This window comes from Microtus oregoni, unplaced genomic scaffold, assembly GCF_018167655.1.
Source record: "Microtus oregoni isolate MIOR12 unplaced genomic scaffold, Mior012 000010F_ref0000083, whole genome shotgun sequence".
NCBI lineage: Eukaryota > Metazoa > Chordata > Mammalia > Rodentia > Cricetidae > Microtus > Microtus oregoni.
In genome coordinates, this window is record NW_024543069.1 from 54,639,281 (window position 1) to 54,659,546 (window position 20,266).

General features: G+C 37.8%; 1 protein-coding gene across 2 annotated transcripts in view; it reads left to right on the forward strand.

The window, feature by feature from the left end:
- Pard3b (par-3 family cell polarity regulator beta) overlaps positions 1 to 20,266 on the forward strand; it is a 1,021,419-nt gene that overhangs the window by 622,229 nt on the left and 378,924 nt on the right. For both annotated transcript variants that reach the window (XM_041659081.1, XM_041659082.1), the window contains exon 16: positions 16,399 to 16,443. In XM_041659081.1, coding sequence (XP_041515015.1) covers positions 16,399 to 16,443 — 45 coding nt within the window. The remainder of the gene's footprint in view (positions 1 to 16,398; positions 16,444 to 20,266) is intronic.

Consider the following 20,266-nt stretch of genomic DNA (forward strand, 5'->3'; position numbering starts at 1 on the left):
TTCCGTTGGCATTAGCATAGGAGCACATCCTATCACAGAGCTCTTAGACCATTCCTCATGCATGTGATCAACACTTGTATCTATAAAATGGGCCAAGAAACACTGCCAGAGACCTAGGTTCTGTCCCAGCTCTGTCATTCTTCCCTTCCTGCCTTTCCCCTCGTATTTCTGATTTGGTAGTGTCCAGTTGGTTTCTGTTGCTTCAGCAATCATATCCATGTCTGGGGCAAAAATAAATAAGTAAATAAATAATAAAGTAGCAGAAGGGCAAATAGTGTGCCAGCATGCTACATTTAATCCACTGTTGTCTAAGAATGACTGCCCAGAAAACAATCAAATTCCTATTTGTATTTATCAGAATTAACATATGTTACACCCCCCCCCTAAGGTCAATGGCATCGTTGGTGGTGTTGGGTCAGCCACCCTATAGTGCCTGTCAAAGTTGCCAGCATGTTCCTGAGCTCCTGGCCACAGGGTGTAACCATAACTATGCATTAAACTTCCCGCCAGCTCTGCAGAGCTCCTGAGTGGACTATCTTAAAAGAACTCTATGATCAGTAGAAAACCGGTAGAAAGAAACTTTGACCCACAGTTGAAGTCAAGGTTAAACCAATGTCATTAGGTTAGGGTAGAGGCCAAGTACTCAGGGCTGCTTGGGAGAGTGATGAATTCATTTCCAAATTAGAGAATACAGTGGAGGAATACGCGGAGAAGGAAGACAGCCCAATGGGCAGGTGGCAGCAGGGGACTCTGTCTTTCAGTGATTCTGTCTCAGTTTTCTAGTTGTGCTTTCTATTTGCATTCTTGATGGTTGAAACCATCCTTTGGGCTAAGATACCAAGGATTTAGGGTGATTTATTTGTTTATTTGTCACTTTGTACATAAGGCACAGAGCCTGCAAGCTATGCACATCTACACACCAACCCAGGAAAAAAAGACGAGGTGTATACAGAATTATTGGCTTTAAGGTATAAAAACAAACTCCCAAATTTGAAATTCTTGCCTGAATTAGGATTTAAAAACAATAAAAAAAAACAACCAAGATTATTGGGGGGAAAATCAGTCAACTTGTAAAACTCTTAAATCTGAATATATGTGTATATATATATATATACACACATATATATATGTGTGTGTATATATATATATACATATATATATATTTCAGAATTTTACAGCAACACTTTCTTTGATGCAGAAGTAAGAGAAGAGAGGGAGAGAGGAGAAGGGCATAGGATAAAGTTACAGCCAACTGCTTTTTGTTTCCCTCCCTTGGTCAGCAGTCTCCAGTTCTCCAAAGAAACCCTGAACTAAGGAAAATGATGGAAAATTTACTGCCTATGAGATTACTTTGGACTCTGGGTCTTGCAATTGTCTGGTTTTCCATTTTATATTTTTTATTAGCTCAACCTTATTCAGTATGTTCCCTATACCTCAGTGCTTCCCCCAAAGATAGATAGTCGGTATTTAATATGTAACCGCCTATTCCGCAAAAGGAGCCTGATTTAAGTGGGTTCATCTAATAGATAGACATAAAATACCAGATGAGTTCACTCGCGTGTGTGCAGAATTTTGTGCATCTTCTTTCCGTGAGTGGTTGTGTGCTGTGAAATGGAGGAGCAGCACAGAAGCCTCCAAAATTAATAGCCTCTAATAAACAATGAGTCTGGATGACAACTTTTCAAAATCTCTTACACATTAGTAGCTCTGGTTCTGCACAGTTTGCATATTAAACAGATGATAGTAGATTCTGGGCAGAAATATAGACAGCATTATATACTTCAATGCATGCCAGAAAAGAAATCTTTTGGTAGCATTTACTGTAGCCAAGAACAGAAGCAGCTATACAATCCCCAGCCAGTAGCCAGGTGCCAAACTTAATTCATGCAAGAAAAAAGTGTGTGTGGGGGGGTGGGGGTGGGGGGTTGATTGTCATCATATAAGGTTTGTAATCCCTCCTTAACCCATGGAAATACTGGGTTATGAGGTCTGTGGGTTACAGTGCCCTGCTGGGATGGCTAGTTCACTTTATTCTAAACAGCTCAGTGAGTAATCAGACTGAGTCTCAGGCTGAACTCTCACGTGCACACACAAGAGTGCCAGGAAGAAAACAAGCATGGTTTTCAGCCAGGTAAGCTGGGCACATGATTTGGATACATCAAGTTCACTTGTCAGAATCCTAGGAGGTACACAGCATGGCGTGGTGCTAATACCGGATGATGGATCTGGGACTCAGAAAGATCTGGACGCAGAATAATGGTGAGCCCCAGAAGATTAGCTTTAAGAGGAATCCATGTAAACCCTGTATTTAGATTGATAAAAAGAAGCAGTTCTCTCCTGTCTTGTTGGATTTCTTTTCTATGCTGCATCCTGGGTGGTTTTTTTTTTTTTTTATCAGATCATGGCCCTTCTCTACATTTTAAAAAATCCATTTCCTTGAGAACAAAGATGAAACTCATTCATCAGCATGACTGGCCTCTTCCATTCTATCTACCTGCTCTCCCATGGACTCCCCTGTCTTGTTGAATGTTACCCCCATAAACAAGAGCTCCATGTCTTCATGTGAAACCTGAATGAGGCCTTTCATATTTCCTCTACCTAAAAGAATAAAAATAAAAAACCACCCTTACCCTTTGCTAGACAGCTTCAGAAGAGCCAAGTCTATAGGCTTAATTTTATTTCATTTTTACCTTGTTTTAGTTGGATCGTATATTTTCATTAACAAATACCCATTGAGCACTGACTGAACATCAAGCACTGTTCAATGTTTTATGTATACAACAGAAGAATATAGCATCCTTTTTTCCCCATAGAACTGGTGGTGAAGAATTTGACCAGACGCGAACCAAGAATGATAGTAACCAAGAGTGGGTGTTGAAGGGCTCAGCTTTATGCAGAGTGGCCATAGCAGGCTTATGTAATGAGGTAGCGTGAGTGCAGATGTGGTTGAAAGGAATTGTAATCTGCGTGACTAGCCAAGACAATAACACCGTAGCTGGAGGAAAGAGAAAGTGCCAAAGCTCTGGAGAGCCGTGTGCAATGAACTGGGGTGAGTATGGGCTCCAGTAAGATCCATGGTTAAGTACATTAGTGCACCGATAAGCAAAATAAAGTGGGAGAGGTGACAGTGACCAGCCTCGGCAGGTCTAGGAAGCTGTGGTAACCTTGGATTCTCTGCTACATGTAGTAGTGTGGAAAGTGTCAGAAGGTTTTGAGACAGGAATAATCATAGAACCATTTTTTCATTTAGTTTCAAAAAGATGAAAGGAGTTTCTGTGTTGACTATAGACTATAGAGTGTAGAATCCCAAAGATGAACTGGAAGTTATTACATCTGTGAAGAATAGAGCTGACCACATAGGTTTGCTAACACTCATCACACAGTTTGTGATTACTTACATGTTAGGACAGTACCAGAGCAGAGCTCGGGCTGCCTGCATAATTTCCACAGTTCTAATGTGTAGCATGTGATTGCATGCCTCTGACTCCATAGATAAGTTTCAGACAGAGACCCACTCAGATAGCAGGTAATATAAAAAGGACCTCAAGGTTTGAACTGAGTGCACAGTTGATGAGCCAGTGGTAGCCCTGTTTGGCTTCCAAGAGAGTTAATGCTGTCTTTAGTTACATTTAAGAGCTTAGAGGGAAGATGAATCGAAGGGAGACAAGAGTCAGAGACAACATTCCAAACAGTATCCCTCATCCTACACCAGTCCCTGCTTATGTCTTCTTTCGGGCTATGGTGTCTTTCAGTCACATCTGTGGTCCTCCCTGGTGCTTCATCCATATACCCACACAAAGTCTCTGATTTAACTGAGATTTTTCTATTTTCTGATGAGCAATAGCTTATGTATTTCCTGGTAAGAATTTGAAGGTGTCTGAGGCACAGAACAACTTATGCCACTCCCACTTACTTCTAAGAGCACCAGGGGTCATTGTTGTTCTTCTTCCTCTGGGCTAAACTAAGCCATCATTTCTTTGAATTTTTGGTCATCACATTTAGTATCTGTCAGAGCTGGAGATGTAGCTCATATAGTAGAGAGTTTGCTTGGTGTGCACGAAGTCCTGAGTTAGACGGGTGCTGCCATATAAACTACGATGATAGTGCATACCTGAATTACAACTCACTGTTGTTTTTAGGAGGAATTTTGTGCTCAGCCACAGAGTTTATTATGAAATTCTACATTAGTAGATACTGAATACTAGAAATAAGTTGTGTTTGCAAAGCAAATAGCAGAATCTTACTCCTGTTTATGTCTTACATAGTATCAAGAATTTATACTTTGAAGTCAGAAATCATTCTGTTCTCAGCTTTTTACATATAAAATTTAGAACATAACTCTTCTGAATCTCTGATCTCTCCTCTGTAAAATAAAGATGATAACTGCTCACTCAGAGGTTTTTCTAGTAATTAAATAATATTGTATGTATTGAAATACTTAGAATTCCTGTAAGCCGGTAAGAATATGCACCCTTTGCCTCAGTATTCTTGCTAAAGGATGAACTAGATAAGTGGAAATGTAGATTCTTTTCAATAACAGAGAGATTTTCATTGCTTAATTGTGAATGGTAGCTTGTGTTGTGTTATTTTCAGTGTTGTCAAGAATATCATCTCCTGATAGTAATTGAAATAGTTATCAAGGGTCTGGGGTTCCCAGAGTTTCTATATTTTGTATAGAGTCAAGAGTTCAGTGCTGGAAAATGCCAGGAATGCACAGGAGGAAGATACCTATAAGGAATTTCACACTCTTGTTCTGTTGCCTGACTTAAATTGGTCTTAAAAAATAAAGCAGAATCTCCGTAGCTCTAATATTAAAGACATATCTAAACTGCAATTGCTTTTCACATAAGATGAGAAAATGCTCTTTTCCTCTGTTGAGGTTACCCAAACATCATCACATATATACTTGAAAGTGGTACATATATTGGAAGCAAAGCTAATGTCTTCCTAATCAGGAGAGACTAGGATGGAAGAATACTCAAGGAGAAGTAGATCACAATGAGGAATTGCCCAGTGCAGAGGAATAGTAATGATACACATGGGTTTCTGAGACACCCAGCAAAACATAAAGTTAACCGGGAAGAAATCAGGAATGTATTAAATTTTATAAATTTAGAAACACAGTCAATGAGTAAGGTTAAAGGTTATATCTTGAAAAAGACTACTATTTTCCAGGCAGTAGAATATTAGTGAAGGTTTGGAGTACAAAGAAAAGTGACAAAAATGATATTTGCTTCAATGTGAATTAGCCAGTAATGTGTGTGGTAGGGTGGGGCAGTGGAGGTCGGTCAAGGAGAGTTGATGGCAGCTGTAAAAGTCCAACCATAGCTTTGAATGTTTTGAGTCAAGATACAAGGATCCTTGGAAGACTAGACTGGCTTTCTGAAACTGTTGATTTTGAAGATAGCATGTGATCAGTCCAGGGTCTCGATATGGTGTCCTTTCAACTCACCAGCTCAGATGCATCTTCTCTGTACTCCAGTTTTGGGAATAGCCAAGCAAACCCCACCTGTCCTCATCATTGCTTTCATAGTGCCCCGGTATATGAAATAAGTGATGTAATGATGAGGACTCCTAGTTATGCATGTGTTCTCAGCTTGTCTCTCTCTCTTTGGTTAGCTGTAGATGGTGATTGCTAACATGGTTTTGCTGGTGGTAGATCTGTGGTTTAGGATGGTTTTATCCATGAGGACAATGATGTTTTAGCATATTAAGTATACTAAGCTATTTTAAAGCTTGTTTCATTGAAACCAACAAATATCATATTATAGACCATTATCCCATTCTCACCATGACTCTAAGCACCTGAGGTGAGGAGATGGAGCTGAGAATCTAGGAAAAGGAGGGTTACTGGCGTATGTAGACTAGAGTCCTGGAGTGGTGAGAGGAAGGAGAAATCCAGATACATATACAATCTCTCCCCAGTAGTGTACAGGGTAATACTCAGAGTACTCATGCAAAGAAACTATCAAATTAGCTCAGAAGGATCCCTGAAACAATGTTTAGAGCTCATGCAGACATGGAAATGGCATCTGTCCTTGAAGCCCGTGTAGTCCCAAGACGTGTGCATGACGATGCTTTTGTCAAGATGGCAGGGCATCATCTGCCCCTACTACATGGTGTGGTGCTGCTGAAAAGATCTTAAAAGCAAAGTCCAGAAGGCTTGATTCTCTCCAAGCAACATAACTATGACCTACAAGTATTTTTTAAATTATAAAAATATCAAGCCCCAAACAATATAAAATTTATAATTTCTGGCATTCACAATACACATCCAAAGAAGTATTCAAGCATGGATATAATGAGAAGAAAAATCAACTATTAAACCATAGCTAACATAGAGGTTAGAATCAGAAGACAAGGCCTTTAAAATTAAGAGAATTTGTTTATATATTAAAAGCCCTAGTTTAGAATTAAACCTATTGAGTAGATAAGTAGATGTGATATACTAGTTCCACAGTAGCTCAGAATTGAGTATAATAAAGGGTTCTTTATTTAGGGGTAGACTCACAGATCATAGTCCTCTGCATGACTGGGGAACAAGAACCAAATTTAACAACCAAAAGAGGAGAGAACGAGAGAGAGAGAGAGAGAGAGAGCGCACAGTTTTATGTCTGCATTTATAGAACAAGCAACCATGCCACAGTAGGCTGGTATCTTAAAGGCTATTGACTGAACGAGTTCCCACAGCCAATAAGGAATATATATGTGGAATATATATATATATATATATCTTATATAGAGAGGTAGATATTGATATAGTACTTATGAAAATCCAAATATAATTGGCTTCCATAAATCAGTTTCTCTTCTACTATACAAAACCCTTTGGCTGGCTCTGATTTCAGATTGATCATTGAAAGAAGCAAGATAGATAAATAGGAGGAGACATCAAAGGACTTAAAACCTAAATGGTATGCAAAAGACACCAAAATACCAAGGACTACAGGGCAATAGCAGGTGACTTAATGAGCTCATGACTGAGTTTGCGAAATGAAAGGGCTACATAAAAAAAAAAAAAACACCTTACAAACATTTTCAAATAGAACTAAATCCAAAAACTAAAAAACTTATGAGCAGGCATAAACAAATAGGGAGATGATATCAAGGCACATTATAATCCAATTGCTCACATCACAAATGAAGAGGAAATCCATTTACTACATGTAGAGAAGGCATGGCAGGAACACACTGGCAGATTTCACAGGACAATTAGAGATGAGAAAGAAAAGGCTGTAGACTAGGATCACAAAACCTCTAAAAGAACATTTCTGACAAGCTAGAATTTTTTAAATTTTTTTTTTTTTTGTAGCCTTGGCTATTTTGGAACTCACTCTGTAGATCAGATTGGCCTCAAACTCACAGAGTTCCACCTGCCTCTGCCTCCCACGTGCTGAAATTAAGGCTATGCACCACCACTGCCCGGCCAAGCTAGAACTCTTTACTCACTATAAGTATCATTCAAACACAAGGCAAAACCAGTGACTTCTAGACATATATAAACTAAAGAAAATTCATCACCACCAAGTTCATTATATGAAATATTGTAGTTGAGCCTTTCAGGTGTAAAGAAATGATAGCAGATAAAATGAAGACATTTTAAGATCAATAAAAATGATAATCCCTTGACACAAGTGGTGAACACACAATGAAGACATGATATTTTGAGAACTGAGAAGTAGAATTCACTATACATTTTATAGATATTGAAAGAATATTAAACCAGTATTATGACCAATACTTTTGGCAGCTTAAATGTAATGGATAAATTTCTTTGAAAGATTTGAACTATCAAGTGCATGCAAGCCAAGAGTCTGCATGTCTCTGTAGTTCTTAAAGGTATATAATTTTCTAGTGAAGTCATAGAAAGATAACAATTCTAAGGAAACTTCCAGCTAAGTAAAGAAGGAGGATACTTCCTTAGCTCAATTCGAGAAGTTAGCTTTACCCCGGTGCTCATATAAGATAAAGGCCCTGTATAAAAAAAAAGAATGTATTAGACTGATATCCTTCATGAGCTGCCACAAAATCCTTTTCATAGTTCTAGGAAATTATAGTCAACATTATGTTAAAAAATAGCATATCTTCACCAAGTGGTCTTACCCAAGGAATATTGTCTTAGTCTTTAAATATAAGTTACCAACAAACAGGCTAAAAAGAACAAAACACCTATATAATCATACCATGACCTCAGAAAAAAAATTGACAATATCCAATGTCATTTAATATAAATTTGATATAAATTCAAAACTATTGGAGACAAGTTTGGGGTACAACTATATAGAAGTAAGAGTGCAAAATTCAATAGTATGCTCACCCCTGAGCATGGTGAGAAGGCCAGAGACCTGAGAACGGCTGTCAAGCTTCAAAAGAAAAAACGCATGTGTTCCTTTCTCTTAAAACATAGGGTGTGTGAAATAACATTAACAAAAAAGAGACCACGCATTTGAAAGAAAGGAAGGGCTTGTGGGAGAACTTGGAAAGAGGAATGAGAAGGAAGAAATATATTTATAATATAATCTCAAAAATAAAAATGTGAAAAAAGATAGCAACCATAAAAATAACAATTGACATATATCAAAAATGAAAACATAGTTGATACACAAACATTTTATTGTATTATATTTCTACGCATGTGCTATAATTTTTAGTTCTTTCATATTTAATAAAAGCAAATTTTGAGCTTAATGTTTTGCTGAGTGTTTTGGGGTATCCCATAACAGAGAAGCATTCATTCATTCTGCACAGCTTGAGATATTCGGACATTTGTGTATTGAAAGGGAAGCTTATTGAACCAAGTATTCAGGGCTTTAGAAAGACAGTGTGTTGAAAATATGTGATATTTTCTATAAGCAGAGAGAACTGCTATTTCAAGTGTCATATCATGTGACAAACACGTGTGATTAGTGCCAATAAGCCAAATCTAGGAGCCAGTGCCCCACGGATCGGTCACATCAGACTCGGCTCTAGAGAAAGACCAGGTGTGACCAGCCTACCATATAATTCTGCCAATCACTACTAATAGAGGAATTTGTGTTTGTTCTAAACAGTCTATCCTGTTTTGGCCTAGCACAAACCATACCAGAATTAGATTCCAATCATCTTCTCCTGCCCTTCCTTGCCAGAAGTTTGTCTGCAGATTGTGCTACAAGAATTTCACAGAATGTATCCACATTTATGGTGTGTGTGTGTATGTGTGTGTGTGTGTGTGTATGTGTGTGTGTGTGTGTGTGTGTGTGTGTGTGTAAGAGAGGGGGAGGGAGAGGGGTTAGAGGGTCGGAAGATAGAGACAATAACAGAGAAGCTAGAGGGAGAGGATACACCACAATGAACAACTGCCGCTTCATTCTTTAATTTACAACCCTTTGAATCTTGGTAAAAATGACAGGACAGGGTGTCCATTGTTTCGTGTGTATTAGATGTACAACCAATGGTAGGATTTCTGTCCCTAAACTCAGCTTGAAGAAGTAGACATAGTGTTTAAATGTGGTTGCAAAGCGTATTTCCCAGGAGAGGGATGAATTCTACTATTATACGGATCAAATAGCAGATAATGTTTGTATACATATTGATTCACAAAGTTGCAAGGCCTGTTGGTAATACCTCTGTGACTTGCTGGAGTGTAGGGGCAGAGGCAGTGACGAGATCTGAGCCCACCATGGTAACCTGTAGTTCCAGGACAATGATTTTGTGTTCTTTAACCTGACTTGTCTTTGAGGGACAGTTTGCATTTTGCAAATGAGTTTATTATTTAAAAAGAAAAAACTCAGTAATTATTTCACAGTCACACCTGTCTCAGTATCAAACCCAAGTCAGCATCAGCTGCAAACTGGGCCTCCTCTTCCCTTCCTTGCTGCCTGTTCCTGCCTGAGTAAAGGATCCTGGGTGCTGTCTGTCATCTGTGACCCTCCCCAGGCCGTTTCCACTTCCATAAAGCCTTCATTGTTATTATGAACCCTGTGTCTCTCTGGCTTTCTGGAGTTCCTATAGAACTCCCTTTTGTGTTGCAAATTTAGGTTTCTGTATTAGGGTACAAGTGTAGTGTGTGAATATTTGGAGCAAATTGGTGTGTATTGAATGAATTCAAAACTAATGAAGTTAAAAGTGATTTTCCCAGGACTCTTTAATGAGCTACAAACAGTAATAGGAAAATATGAAAGTTAAGTTTTCCAATATGTGGTTTAAGATTTCTAAAGTTTATGGAGGAAGAAAGAATTTTTGAAGCTCTCACTGATAAGTCAAGAACATAAGACAGTCGGATGTGGATGAGGGACATGACCCTCTGCTTTACCCTGTATCACCATGGCCTGACAATACAGCGTGATGCCCGAATAAAACCTTGGCTACCTAGATCTGATTAACTCATTGTCTTAGCAGGAACACATCTGAATTGGAACTCTGCATGTTGGGAGGCTTGCCAAGAGAAGGTGTGATTAAATGTGGGGATTATATAGTGTTGGATCTCTAGTCTCCTTTTTAGCAAAAGCCTCATTTTAGTGTGTGTGTGTGTGTGTGTGTGTGTGTGTGTATTGTGTGTATGTTTATGTGTTTGTATATTTGTTTGTACATATATATGTGTGTTTGTAAGTGTGTTCATTGTATATGATTTGTGTGTATGTATGTGTATTGTGTGTATGTTTATATGTTTGTATATTTATTTGTATATATGTGTGTGCATTGTATATTATTTGTGTGTATGTATGTGTATTGTATGTATATATGTATATTGTGTGTTTGTATATGTGTATGTGTGTCTATGTCTGCCTATTGTATGTATGTATAATGTGTGTGTATGCGTGTGTGTTTCAGAAAATGTAGTAACTTTTCAATGCTTTAAAAATCCAAAGTGCTGAAAACTCAGAAAAGTCTGTACAGAGAAACGATATGCCAAATAGTCTCTGACATAAGAAAACACTATAAATTAAGGCAGTAATAGTTCATGGTTTCTGAGAAGGGAACTTAATTTACAACTAGAATCAGGTTTACATTCCTTAGAAATTCTGGAAATCCATCACTGGCAGAGAAATTGATCTGCTAAAGGAGAGGAAAATTGATTCCTAATATTGGCAATTACATCAATTTTAAGTTCTGAAGGGACAACTCTTGGAAACAAATTTATTAACCACTAAGGAATTACTTGCTACTCTAGAAAATGATCTAAAGAGTAGTATTTAGAGTCTAATTTGAAGAAAGATCTTCCCTATAGCAGACTCCAGCTTTAGGATTGTTTTAATTATGTTAAAGGTATTAAGATAAAAAATGAGTGAAATCAGGCTATCGATATAAAAAGCAAGCTTCGCATCGTATTTTTGAGTGTCTCTTTTGCCTCCAAGTATGTACATATGAAGGAGTGGGAATTCGAACACATTTGCATATTCCCATTCATGACATTGGCATTCTCAAAAAGAATAAGTGTAGCTGATGGCAATTTTTATGTGAAGAGATTTGTGCATGTTAACAATATACCATATCCTGTCGGCATAAGAAAAGCATATGGGCCCATTAACTCACCAAATCTGCCACTGCTCTACAAAGTTTTATTAAGCAAGTGAAGTCCCTAATAGTCGCTTATGTTATAGAATGCGTGTCAAATGCTATCAGTAAGCCAGGGGATTGTTTTCCCCTAGTGAGAAGGCATTTGAAGCGTGTAAGAAGGCTTGACAAAAGAATAAAACACTTTAAGCAAGCACTATATTAATAAAAATGCATCCTACTGGGAACCCACATGTGAGTGTATTATGTGCACTTTAATGTCTGCTGCTAACAAGTTTGCAGAGTGCCATCTTGATCATAGACCTTTACCCTCCACATTTTCTGTCTCTGGTTTCTAACAATGAACCTGGTTGAAATTAAGTGAAAAGAAAAATACAGTCTGTTATTACTTTTTTTTTAAGTGCTCTTGGCGGTTGGGCAGCTCTCCTCAGCTTCAAAGACTTAAGAATTAGAAACATGGGCAATGATGGCTGCTCAGTTCTCCATGCAAGTCCTCCCTGCGAGTCAGAGGACACAGGAGGAAATTAACAAACATCTAGAGCAGTGGCCTCTTTAGTAAGAACCTGTGACAGTCAAGCCAAATAGTGTCCACCGATCATGTGCTGAATGTCAGGAAACAGGAGATTAGTATAGAAACCCCATTAGCTAAATAAGCCAGAGAGCCTACAGAAGGGGCAGCTTCACACTATGTCTGGGCTTTCAATAATGCCGGTGGTGAAGGAAGTGATTGTAACAAGAGTGCGTAGGAACTACATCTTCAGGAGAACTCGACATTTTATTCATATCTCTTCAGTTGCCAAACTATTCCTTTAATATACCCAAGAGCAAATAGTCACAGTCCTGGTGTAAAATTGAAGGTTATGAGAGAATGTGATAAACTCCAGAGACTTTATAAAGATGGAAAAGTAAAACAATCTTTGTTCAGAAGCAGAATGTAAAACCTCAAGGCTCTTCCTCCACCCGTGCTTTTCCATGATGCCTTGCGCCTTGTGCTCTCTCAGAATAAGAGATCATCCTCACCATAGGCACACTCCCACACGCAGGTCTCAGTTTCTCATACAAGCCTTACATTTAAAAGGACAGACCTGTCATGAGCCATGTTCCTACCACTTCAATATCTATCTGCACTCTCTCAATAGAATGCAAAGAAACAACTGCATTTAAGCACCAACCCCAAGAGAACTAATAGTCGCTCTAAGGTGATGTGGGTTATAAAGGAAGTTGGGTATTAATTATAATACTTGCCATTTAAAAAAATTGGTGGTGTGTGTAATTTTACCTCATTTTCTCATTTGCCACTGTTATTTAAATTGCTTCCCAGCACTAAGCATGTGCATAAAAGATGATTGTTCCAAATTTAACCTTTTAAATAAAATGTGTTCTATTAATTAAGTCATTACTGCTCCCTCTCTTTTCCATTATGTTTGTTCATTTGTCATTGGTCCTAAAGATAGGCATCTATGTCAGAGAATATTCTGGAGAAAGACCCTAATTTTGATGCCTATCACCCATTTGGATTTTCCACACTGTAAAAAAAAAATAGTTTATTTTAGTGTTCTAAAGAATTTCAACTTGTCAATTATTAAAATAATAATAAGTATTTCTCCTAGGGATAATAGGCATTATTCAGCCAAAAAGTTAAGAAGTTCCTTGTAAAACTTAATGTTACTAGGAAGTTTGCAATACTTAGATGAATGAAAGACAGACAGAAAGGAAGGAAGGAAGGAAGGAAGGAAGGAAGGAAGGAAGGAAGGAAACCACAAAGATAGATAGAAGCAAAGCAACAGCAGAAGCTTTACCTTCCTAGAAACCCCATTTTTAGAATAGCCGTGTGTGGCGAGACCCTTTATTCAGCTGTGTTTTCTGTGCACATCCTCCCAAACAAGAGTTACAGTCAGATACACTGAGGAGGATGTACAAAGTATCTGCTTGTCTTTCCTATAGCACAAGCGAGCACCCAATGCCCTGCTAAGGTGTGATGTGTTCTTGCTTAGTCTTTCTGTATTTCTTTATGATCTTGACAAAGTGTAATCGTCAGCACCATCATGACCAAACTCATCCTTCACCATGCTCTCTGCTTCCACTTATAAAAAGTTTTAAGTAATGAGAACGTTTACCTGGATCTGTGCTGAGTAATTTTTCATTTTTTTTTTACTTTATCTCCCATAATTTCCTGCGTGTTGCTTGTATCCCCATTCTTGTATGGAAAAAAAAATAGAGTTAAAAAGAGTGTAGCAATCTTCCTGCCCTCACCGGCCGCTGAGCTCCATCTGGCTGTTCAGTTACCACTAGTTGTTGTTCTGCCATTCTGCTTAGCGTATCAGGGACTGTATGTGTTGACCATGTGATCTTCTAGGCTCTTAGCGTGTACTTACCTCTGTCATCTTTACCAAAAATCTGTGGGGTGCCAACATATCGTTCATTTCATCGTGGTGAAACTGAAGTGAGCAAAGCTAACGTGACTTCTAAGACTCTTATCGAAATAAATCTAAAACTGCTCAGAGTGGAACAAAATTTGTCAAGCTTCCAGGCCAGGCTCCTAACTCTCAGGGTGACTATTCATATATTAAGAGAGAAGAAATAGTTTATTTGAACTTTAAATTTCCAAACATGCTGATCAATATTGAGGGAACATTACTTTACTAGTCTGCAGGAAATTTTTTTTTTTGACAGAATCTTGCCATTTAGCTCAAGATAGCCTTAAGCTTACCCACGTAACCCTGCCTCCATCTCTAAAGTTCTAAAACTATAGCATGCACCCTGTTCATACCTGGTCCAGATTTCCATCTAATATCATCAATTCAGATAAAAAGAATACCAATTTTCAGTATATGATTGTTTAAATGCTTTCCTGTATTTAATTTGTGTTGTTGTTTCTTCTTAAAATTCCTCGGCTAGCACATCTTCTGTGATTGTCACAGAAACAAAGGGGCAGCTAAGACTGTCCTTTAATCTCTGCTCCTTCAACCGATGAAATGCAGGCCACAGAGACATGAGGATGTAGTGCATGTTCTCAAGGTGTTACAAAGATTAAAATAATTAAACAGATGTAAAATATGTAGGGTAGAACCTGTGTGTTACAGGACTCTGCAGTACCAGCTACTGTTGTTTGTAGTTGTCTGTGTAGTTGATTTGTGGTAATTTTCTACAGGATTCCCCTGTACGTGTTTTTAGGCACAACAAGGAAAGAGCTTGGCCATGAGTGCTTGACTCACCACCCGAATGGAAATGCAAAGAAAAAAAAAATTCTAACAAGATACTTAGGCAGTTAGACCAGGATAACCACAGGCAAGCAGTGCTTTTAATTTCAACATAAAGAAATAGCCAAGAAAGGGTGGCAGGGGAGTGTCTGACCATGTGTGATGACTAGGTCAGTTACAGATGAACGACGTGAGCAGAGGGAAGAGACAGGCTCGTTAGGGAAGATGGAGGCAGTCTTCCTCGTTGCCACGTTCTCCTCACCGTTTTCTCTATCCTTGAGTACCAGAGGTTTATAGACTGGCAAGAACTTTAGTAAATGGAGAGAGAAGGTACTACAGCGGCTGGGTGCTAATGTGCTTATCCACAGAGCGTTGTTTAGAAACCCCATGCCTGCATCCAGGGATTATTGATAGTGGTTTTCACATACTGCCTTTTCCTGATATTATATCTATTTTACAGTAGCCCTATGTGACACAGTGGAGATCTTTTCTCTGTGTTTTCCAGTGGGGCTTTTGTAGAATCCATATTATTTATTTCAATATTTGGTAAAATTCACCTGTGATGTCATCCAGTCCTAGAGTAGTCTTTGAAGGAAAATTTTACTTATAAACTCATTTTAAAATTTAACCAATAGGCCATACATATGGGTTTTTTCATCTAAGTCTTTAAACTTTCAGAAGGTTTTTTTTTTCTCCCATTGCTTAAGGGCTGTATAACTCTTGACCTAATTCTTCCACACTGTTGTGGTATGGCCTGTTGTCATTTCTAAGTGCACCCCTGCACTATGACGCTTGCCACCGCGATTGTTGGGAGTGGGCATAGTTTTCATCTCTGTGTGAACTTTAAATGCTCTTTTCTTTCTGTTCAGTATTGGTTTTCTAGGTAGTGGGGTCATGGTGGGGGTGTTTCCTCAGATATCAGAAAAAAATAGTGAGCTGGTTTTGCACTTTCCAAACGCCACATGCATCGACTTCCCCAGATAACATACAGCATTCCTGTATTGCAAGGGACACCACTAGATTCTTCCATGTCCCCTTTCCAAACCGTCTCCAGGAAGCTGCCGAGACTGAAGGCAGGGTGATCACGGTGCTCACTGTATTTGAAGCTGCCGAGACTGAAGGCAGGGTGATCACGGTGCTCACTGTATTTTTCCAAATCTTTGTAAGTCCATCCTTTGTGGCCTAATGTCTACTTTGTTAGATTTTATTACAATTTTGTCCTTTCTTCATAAAAACCTTTCCTTTTTTCTGTCTCTATTTTGAGCAGATATAGAAGACTGGCCTTGAGTCTTGAATATGAATGTATGTGTGTGTGTGTATATATATATATATATATATATATATATATATATATATATATATAGCTTTAATGCTCAAGTAGCTTTATTATCTATTATATATCCCATGTCCCTTGAATTTAGTTCTTCTCTAACAGACATCAAAGAAAGAGCCCAGTTAAAAGAACTGCAAGTACGAAAACTTTTTATAAGTGTTACATTCACAGAAGGCCTAATAAACATAGCTCTTCATAGTTGACTATAAATGTCTATGGATAAAATTGAGGCAGCCTGGGATAGGCTTGAAAAAAACCCTCAAGTCTTTGTCAGTAAAAGATTTAATTTATTATGAATCTATATTAATTCTTGGCTTTAAAAATGCTGATTTACAGGCAGGTCTAATCTTTGTTTTTTATTTCTTCTCTCAGTGCCAGATGAAAGCGAAGTTCAGTCACTGGCTGACCGCAGACCGGGTAAGGAATTCCTTGTAACCGGCTTTCTCTTCCTGGAAATCGCTGCCTGTGTTTTAGTAGCATTTGGACCCCGTTTCTAAGCACTAGTCGGTGAAAAGCTAATTAATACATGAGTTGTCTCTGTCTTCCACAAACATGAATTATCGCTTGGCTGTGTGCATAATAGCATAATGCATGCTGACTCAAAATGTGCAAGGAAAAGAAGGTTTCCAAAATCATCATCATTACACCAAAAGCCTTAAACCTATACACTACATGAACACTTTCAAGAAACACAGACATTGAAAGGGAAAGCTAAGGAAGTTGGTAAAATTTTCCTCCATAACTTTCACATTAAAATTGGGAAACAGGGAATATCAAAAGAAGATGTGGTTATTTCTCAGGAAAAAAAATTAAAAAAAGAAAATTGGCATACATAATGTTGCCTGTCACTGGAAGGGACTGTGACAGAGATGGCAGTATTATCCTTCTCCTTCCTTCTGAATGAGCCCCCTTGCTGTTCTCTCTGAGGGTCTTAATGGTCTTACTCTATCCCAATGAGGGGCCTCTGTGTATCAAGCCCTAGACTTCCTTTCTCTTCCTAGTGGCCTCCCTTCTCTTTTGTCCTTGTTCCTGGCTTTCTCTTCTCCTCTGTTCTTTCCTCAGGACCATCCAAGCCTATCATTTGCAAACACAAAGTTACTAGAATAACAAATCCTGCAGTATCTCCTACCTCTAGGGGTATCTCGTTTTGTAAAAAAAAAAAAAAAAAAAAAAAAAAAAAAAAAAAAAAAAATACCCATTTGCCTCAGGCGAGCCACTCTACAGAGAGGCTATGCTTGGCACCCCTCCCATGCTGAAACAAAGACTTCTTCCCCATTCCTGTGTTTCTGTGCCAGTTCCCTTTCCAGTCCTAAGTGGCATTCGTGCCTCATTAACTTTGCCATCATATTCCAGGGCAAGATTATGATTTTTATTCTTTTTCTCCTTCTTTAATTTTTTTTTTTTTTTTTTTTTTTTTTTTTTTTTTTTTTTTTTGGTTTTTCGAGACAGGGTTTCTCTGTGGTTTTGGAGCCTGTCCTGGACTAGTTCTTGTAGACCAGGCTGGTCTCAAACTCACAGAGATCCACCTGCCTCTGCCTCCCGAGTGCTGGGATTAAAGGCGTGCGCCACCACCGCCCGGCTCTCCTTCTTTAAATTTTCTAATGACTTTATCAGGGAACAGCTGGTTCACAACTCTTAGGTTCCACCTTTTATTCTTCCCAATAAGGAGCCTAAACACTATGAGCAAAAAAACATTCTGCTTATGTGGTTATAAAAAATTTTTATAAATTAGATTTGTAAAAATGAGCAAATGATAAGCTTTCTGGTTATTTCCAAGAATTCCAATCTTAGTTTAATCTTAGTTTTTTTTTTTTTTAAAAAAAATCACCCTTTGCTGGTTATCAAAACTGATCGTCACTCTTTTGAACTGAAAATATCATTTTGGCTTCTTGCTATAATATTTTAGTCAAGTTTAAATGTTTGCTTTTAGCTAATGTGATATAAATATTTACGAAGAACTACTCTACAAAACTTAAAATAATGACCTTACAGATTTTGAGAAATCAAAATTGGCAGAATTTCATAGCTGGCAGACAGATTTCTTATAAAATTCTGCATGACAACTTTACTTCAGGTAGCAGATGGAAATAGTACCAGCAAGCTTTATACTATATAAAACATAATTCTAAAAAATACTAAATGACATAAAAATATTAGCTGGCAAATAGATGCCCTATAAAATTCCACATGACAACTTTACCTTAGGTAGCTACTGGAAATTGTATCAGCAACCTTTATACTATATGAAACATAATGATAAAATATACTAAATGACGTAAAGATTTGTACTAATATATAATCACTCCAATAATCATTGCCCACATATCTCATGACCTTCTACATAATCACTGCATCAGAGCTGACTGTTGCACATCCGTTGAATCTATGTAAATGTGAAAAAATAAACTTTATCTTACTTGTGCCTCTAATCAGAATTGAATCCAGTTTGAGCTCTGAGGCATCAATGCCTTAAAGATTAAGGCAAGTAAGAAGTTTGATAACTTTAGAGCAAACGTAATATTACACTGATGTGTCACAATGAACAAGTGCAACCTCTCCAACATTAGGGACCCTTGTGATAGGACAGAGCATCATTAGAGGAAAATGTGTGCCGAAGTTTGTAAATGGATATGCTTCAAGAATGTACCCTCTACCAGTTTTTTACATATGTATTTTGAAAATTAATCATATTTATGATTTTATTTAGGCATTCGTCTCTCATACAGGAGCTCAACTCCCATATTATTCTACATTCATGTAGAGTAGCGGGTCTCAAGCTGTGGGTTGCAATCCTTCTGGGGGTTAAACAACACTTTCACTGGGGTTACACTCATATCAAATATCCTGCATACCAGATATTTATATTAAAATTCATAGCAATAGCAAAGTTATAGTTATGAAGTAGCAACAAAATTTTATGATTGGGGGTCATTATATTAAAGGAACTATATTAAAGAGTCACACAACATTAGGAAGTTTGAGGACCACAAATGTAGAGGGATTTCTCATGGGATGTTAGTGATGGAGATGGTGGATATAATAACAAATGATTAAAGGTTCTTCTAATTCTGACAATTTCTGTTAAATCATTTAAAAAATTACAACAAATAAATATGTTTAGTTAGGCAGATAATCAATAAAAGATAGATAGATAGATAGATAGATAGATAGATAGATAGATAGAGTCTGTGATGTCAAATTCTCATGTGTACTCTGTAACCACAAATTGCCAGGATATATTTTACTTTGTTAGGGACCAGGATCACACTTCTGGAAATATTCAAGTGATCCCTTGAAGTTTTCCTGAAATATGATTTTTCCTTCCCCAAATCCTGTCTTTGGAATACTTAAGTAATAGATCAGCATCTTTTTGGCTAACAAGAGTAGCTTTCTCTTTAATTCCAGAAATGTGGATAGCTTTAACGTTATCCAAGACTATCAGGAAGTTAAATAAATTAAATTGTGTATGCTGACTTAAGTCTACCATCCATCTTATTTGGGAGATATTCAACATTTAATAAATTCATTTGAGCTGAGCTTTCTTCTGCGTCAGCTTCTTAGTAAGTAGAGAGCCATTGTATGCCAAGTTTCATCTGACAATATTTTTGGCACCTTTTCCTTGGCTTAATCTTTAAGTGGTTGATGCCTGAAGGCTAAGATTATATCAAAAGCTTAGGTAAGATAAATCTTTCTATAATTTTTGGCTCAAAATGGTGGTTCCCTTCACCCCTTCTAGAATCAACACATTATTCTTCAGAGTCCCCCAACAGCCTACTCATTGCATGAGCTTTCCCTCAGAGTGAGTGTGTTCCAGCCCATTACTCAGTGCCATCGCAAGTGTGTGGGGTCTTCTCCATGCAAGGGAGGTCTGGATGTCTCCAGACCCACCCAGAGAAGTTAGAGATAAAGTACCCTTTGTTTAGTTCCTTTAAGAACACAAGTTTTATTGAGCCTTGAAGAATATTTTAACATCTTCCCAATTTGTTAATTGAACAAAATTTGTGCGCTAAAAATGCAAGACATAAGAAAACTAATTATTATTATTTTTTTAATTTTTTGAACTTAAGATATTATCATACCATTAACTTCTTCCATTTCCTACCCCTTGCTCTCTTAAGTTCATGGCCCCATTTTCTTTGATTGTTTATATAAGTGAGTGAAAATGTATGTGTGTGTGTGTGTGTGTGTGTGTGTGTGTGTGTGTGCGTGCATGCATCTTCCTAGAAACATAACTACAACC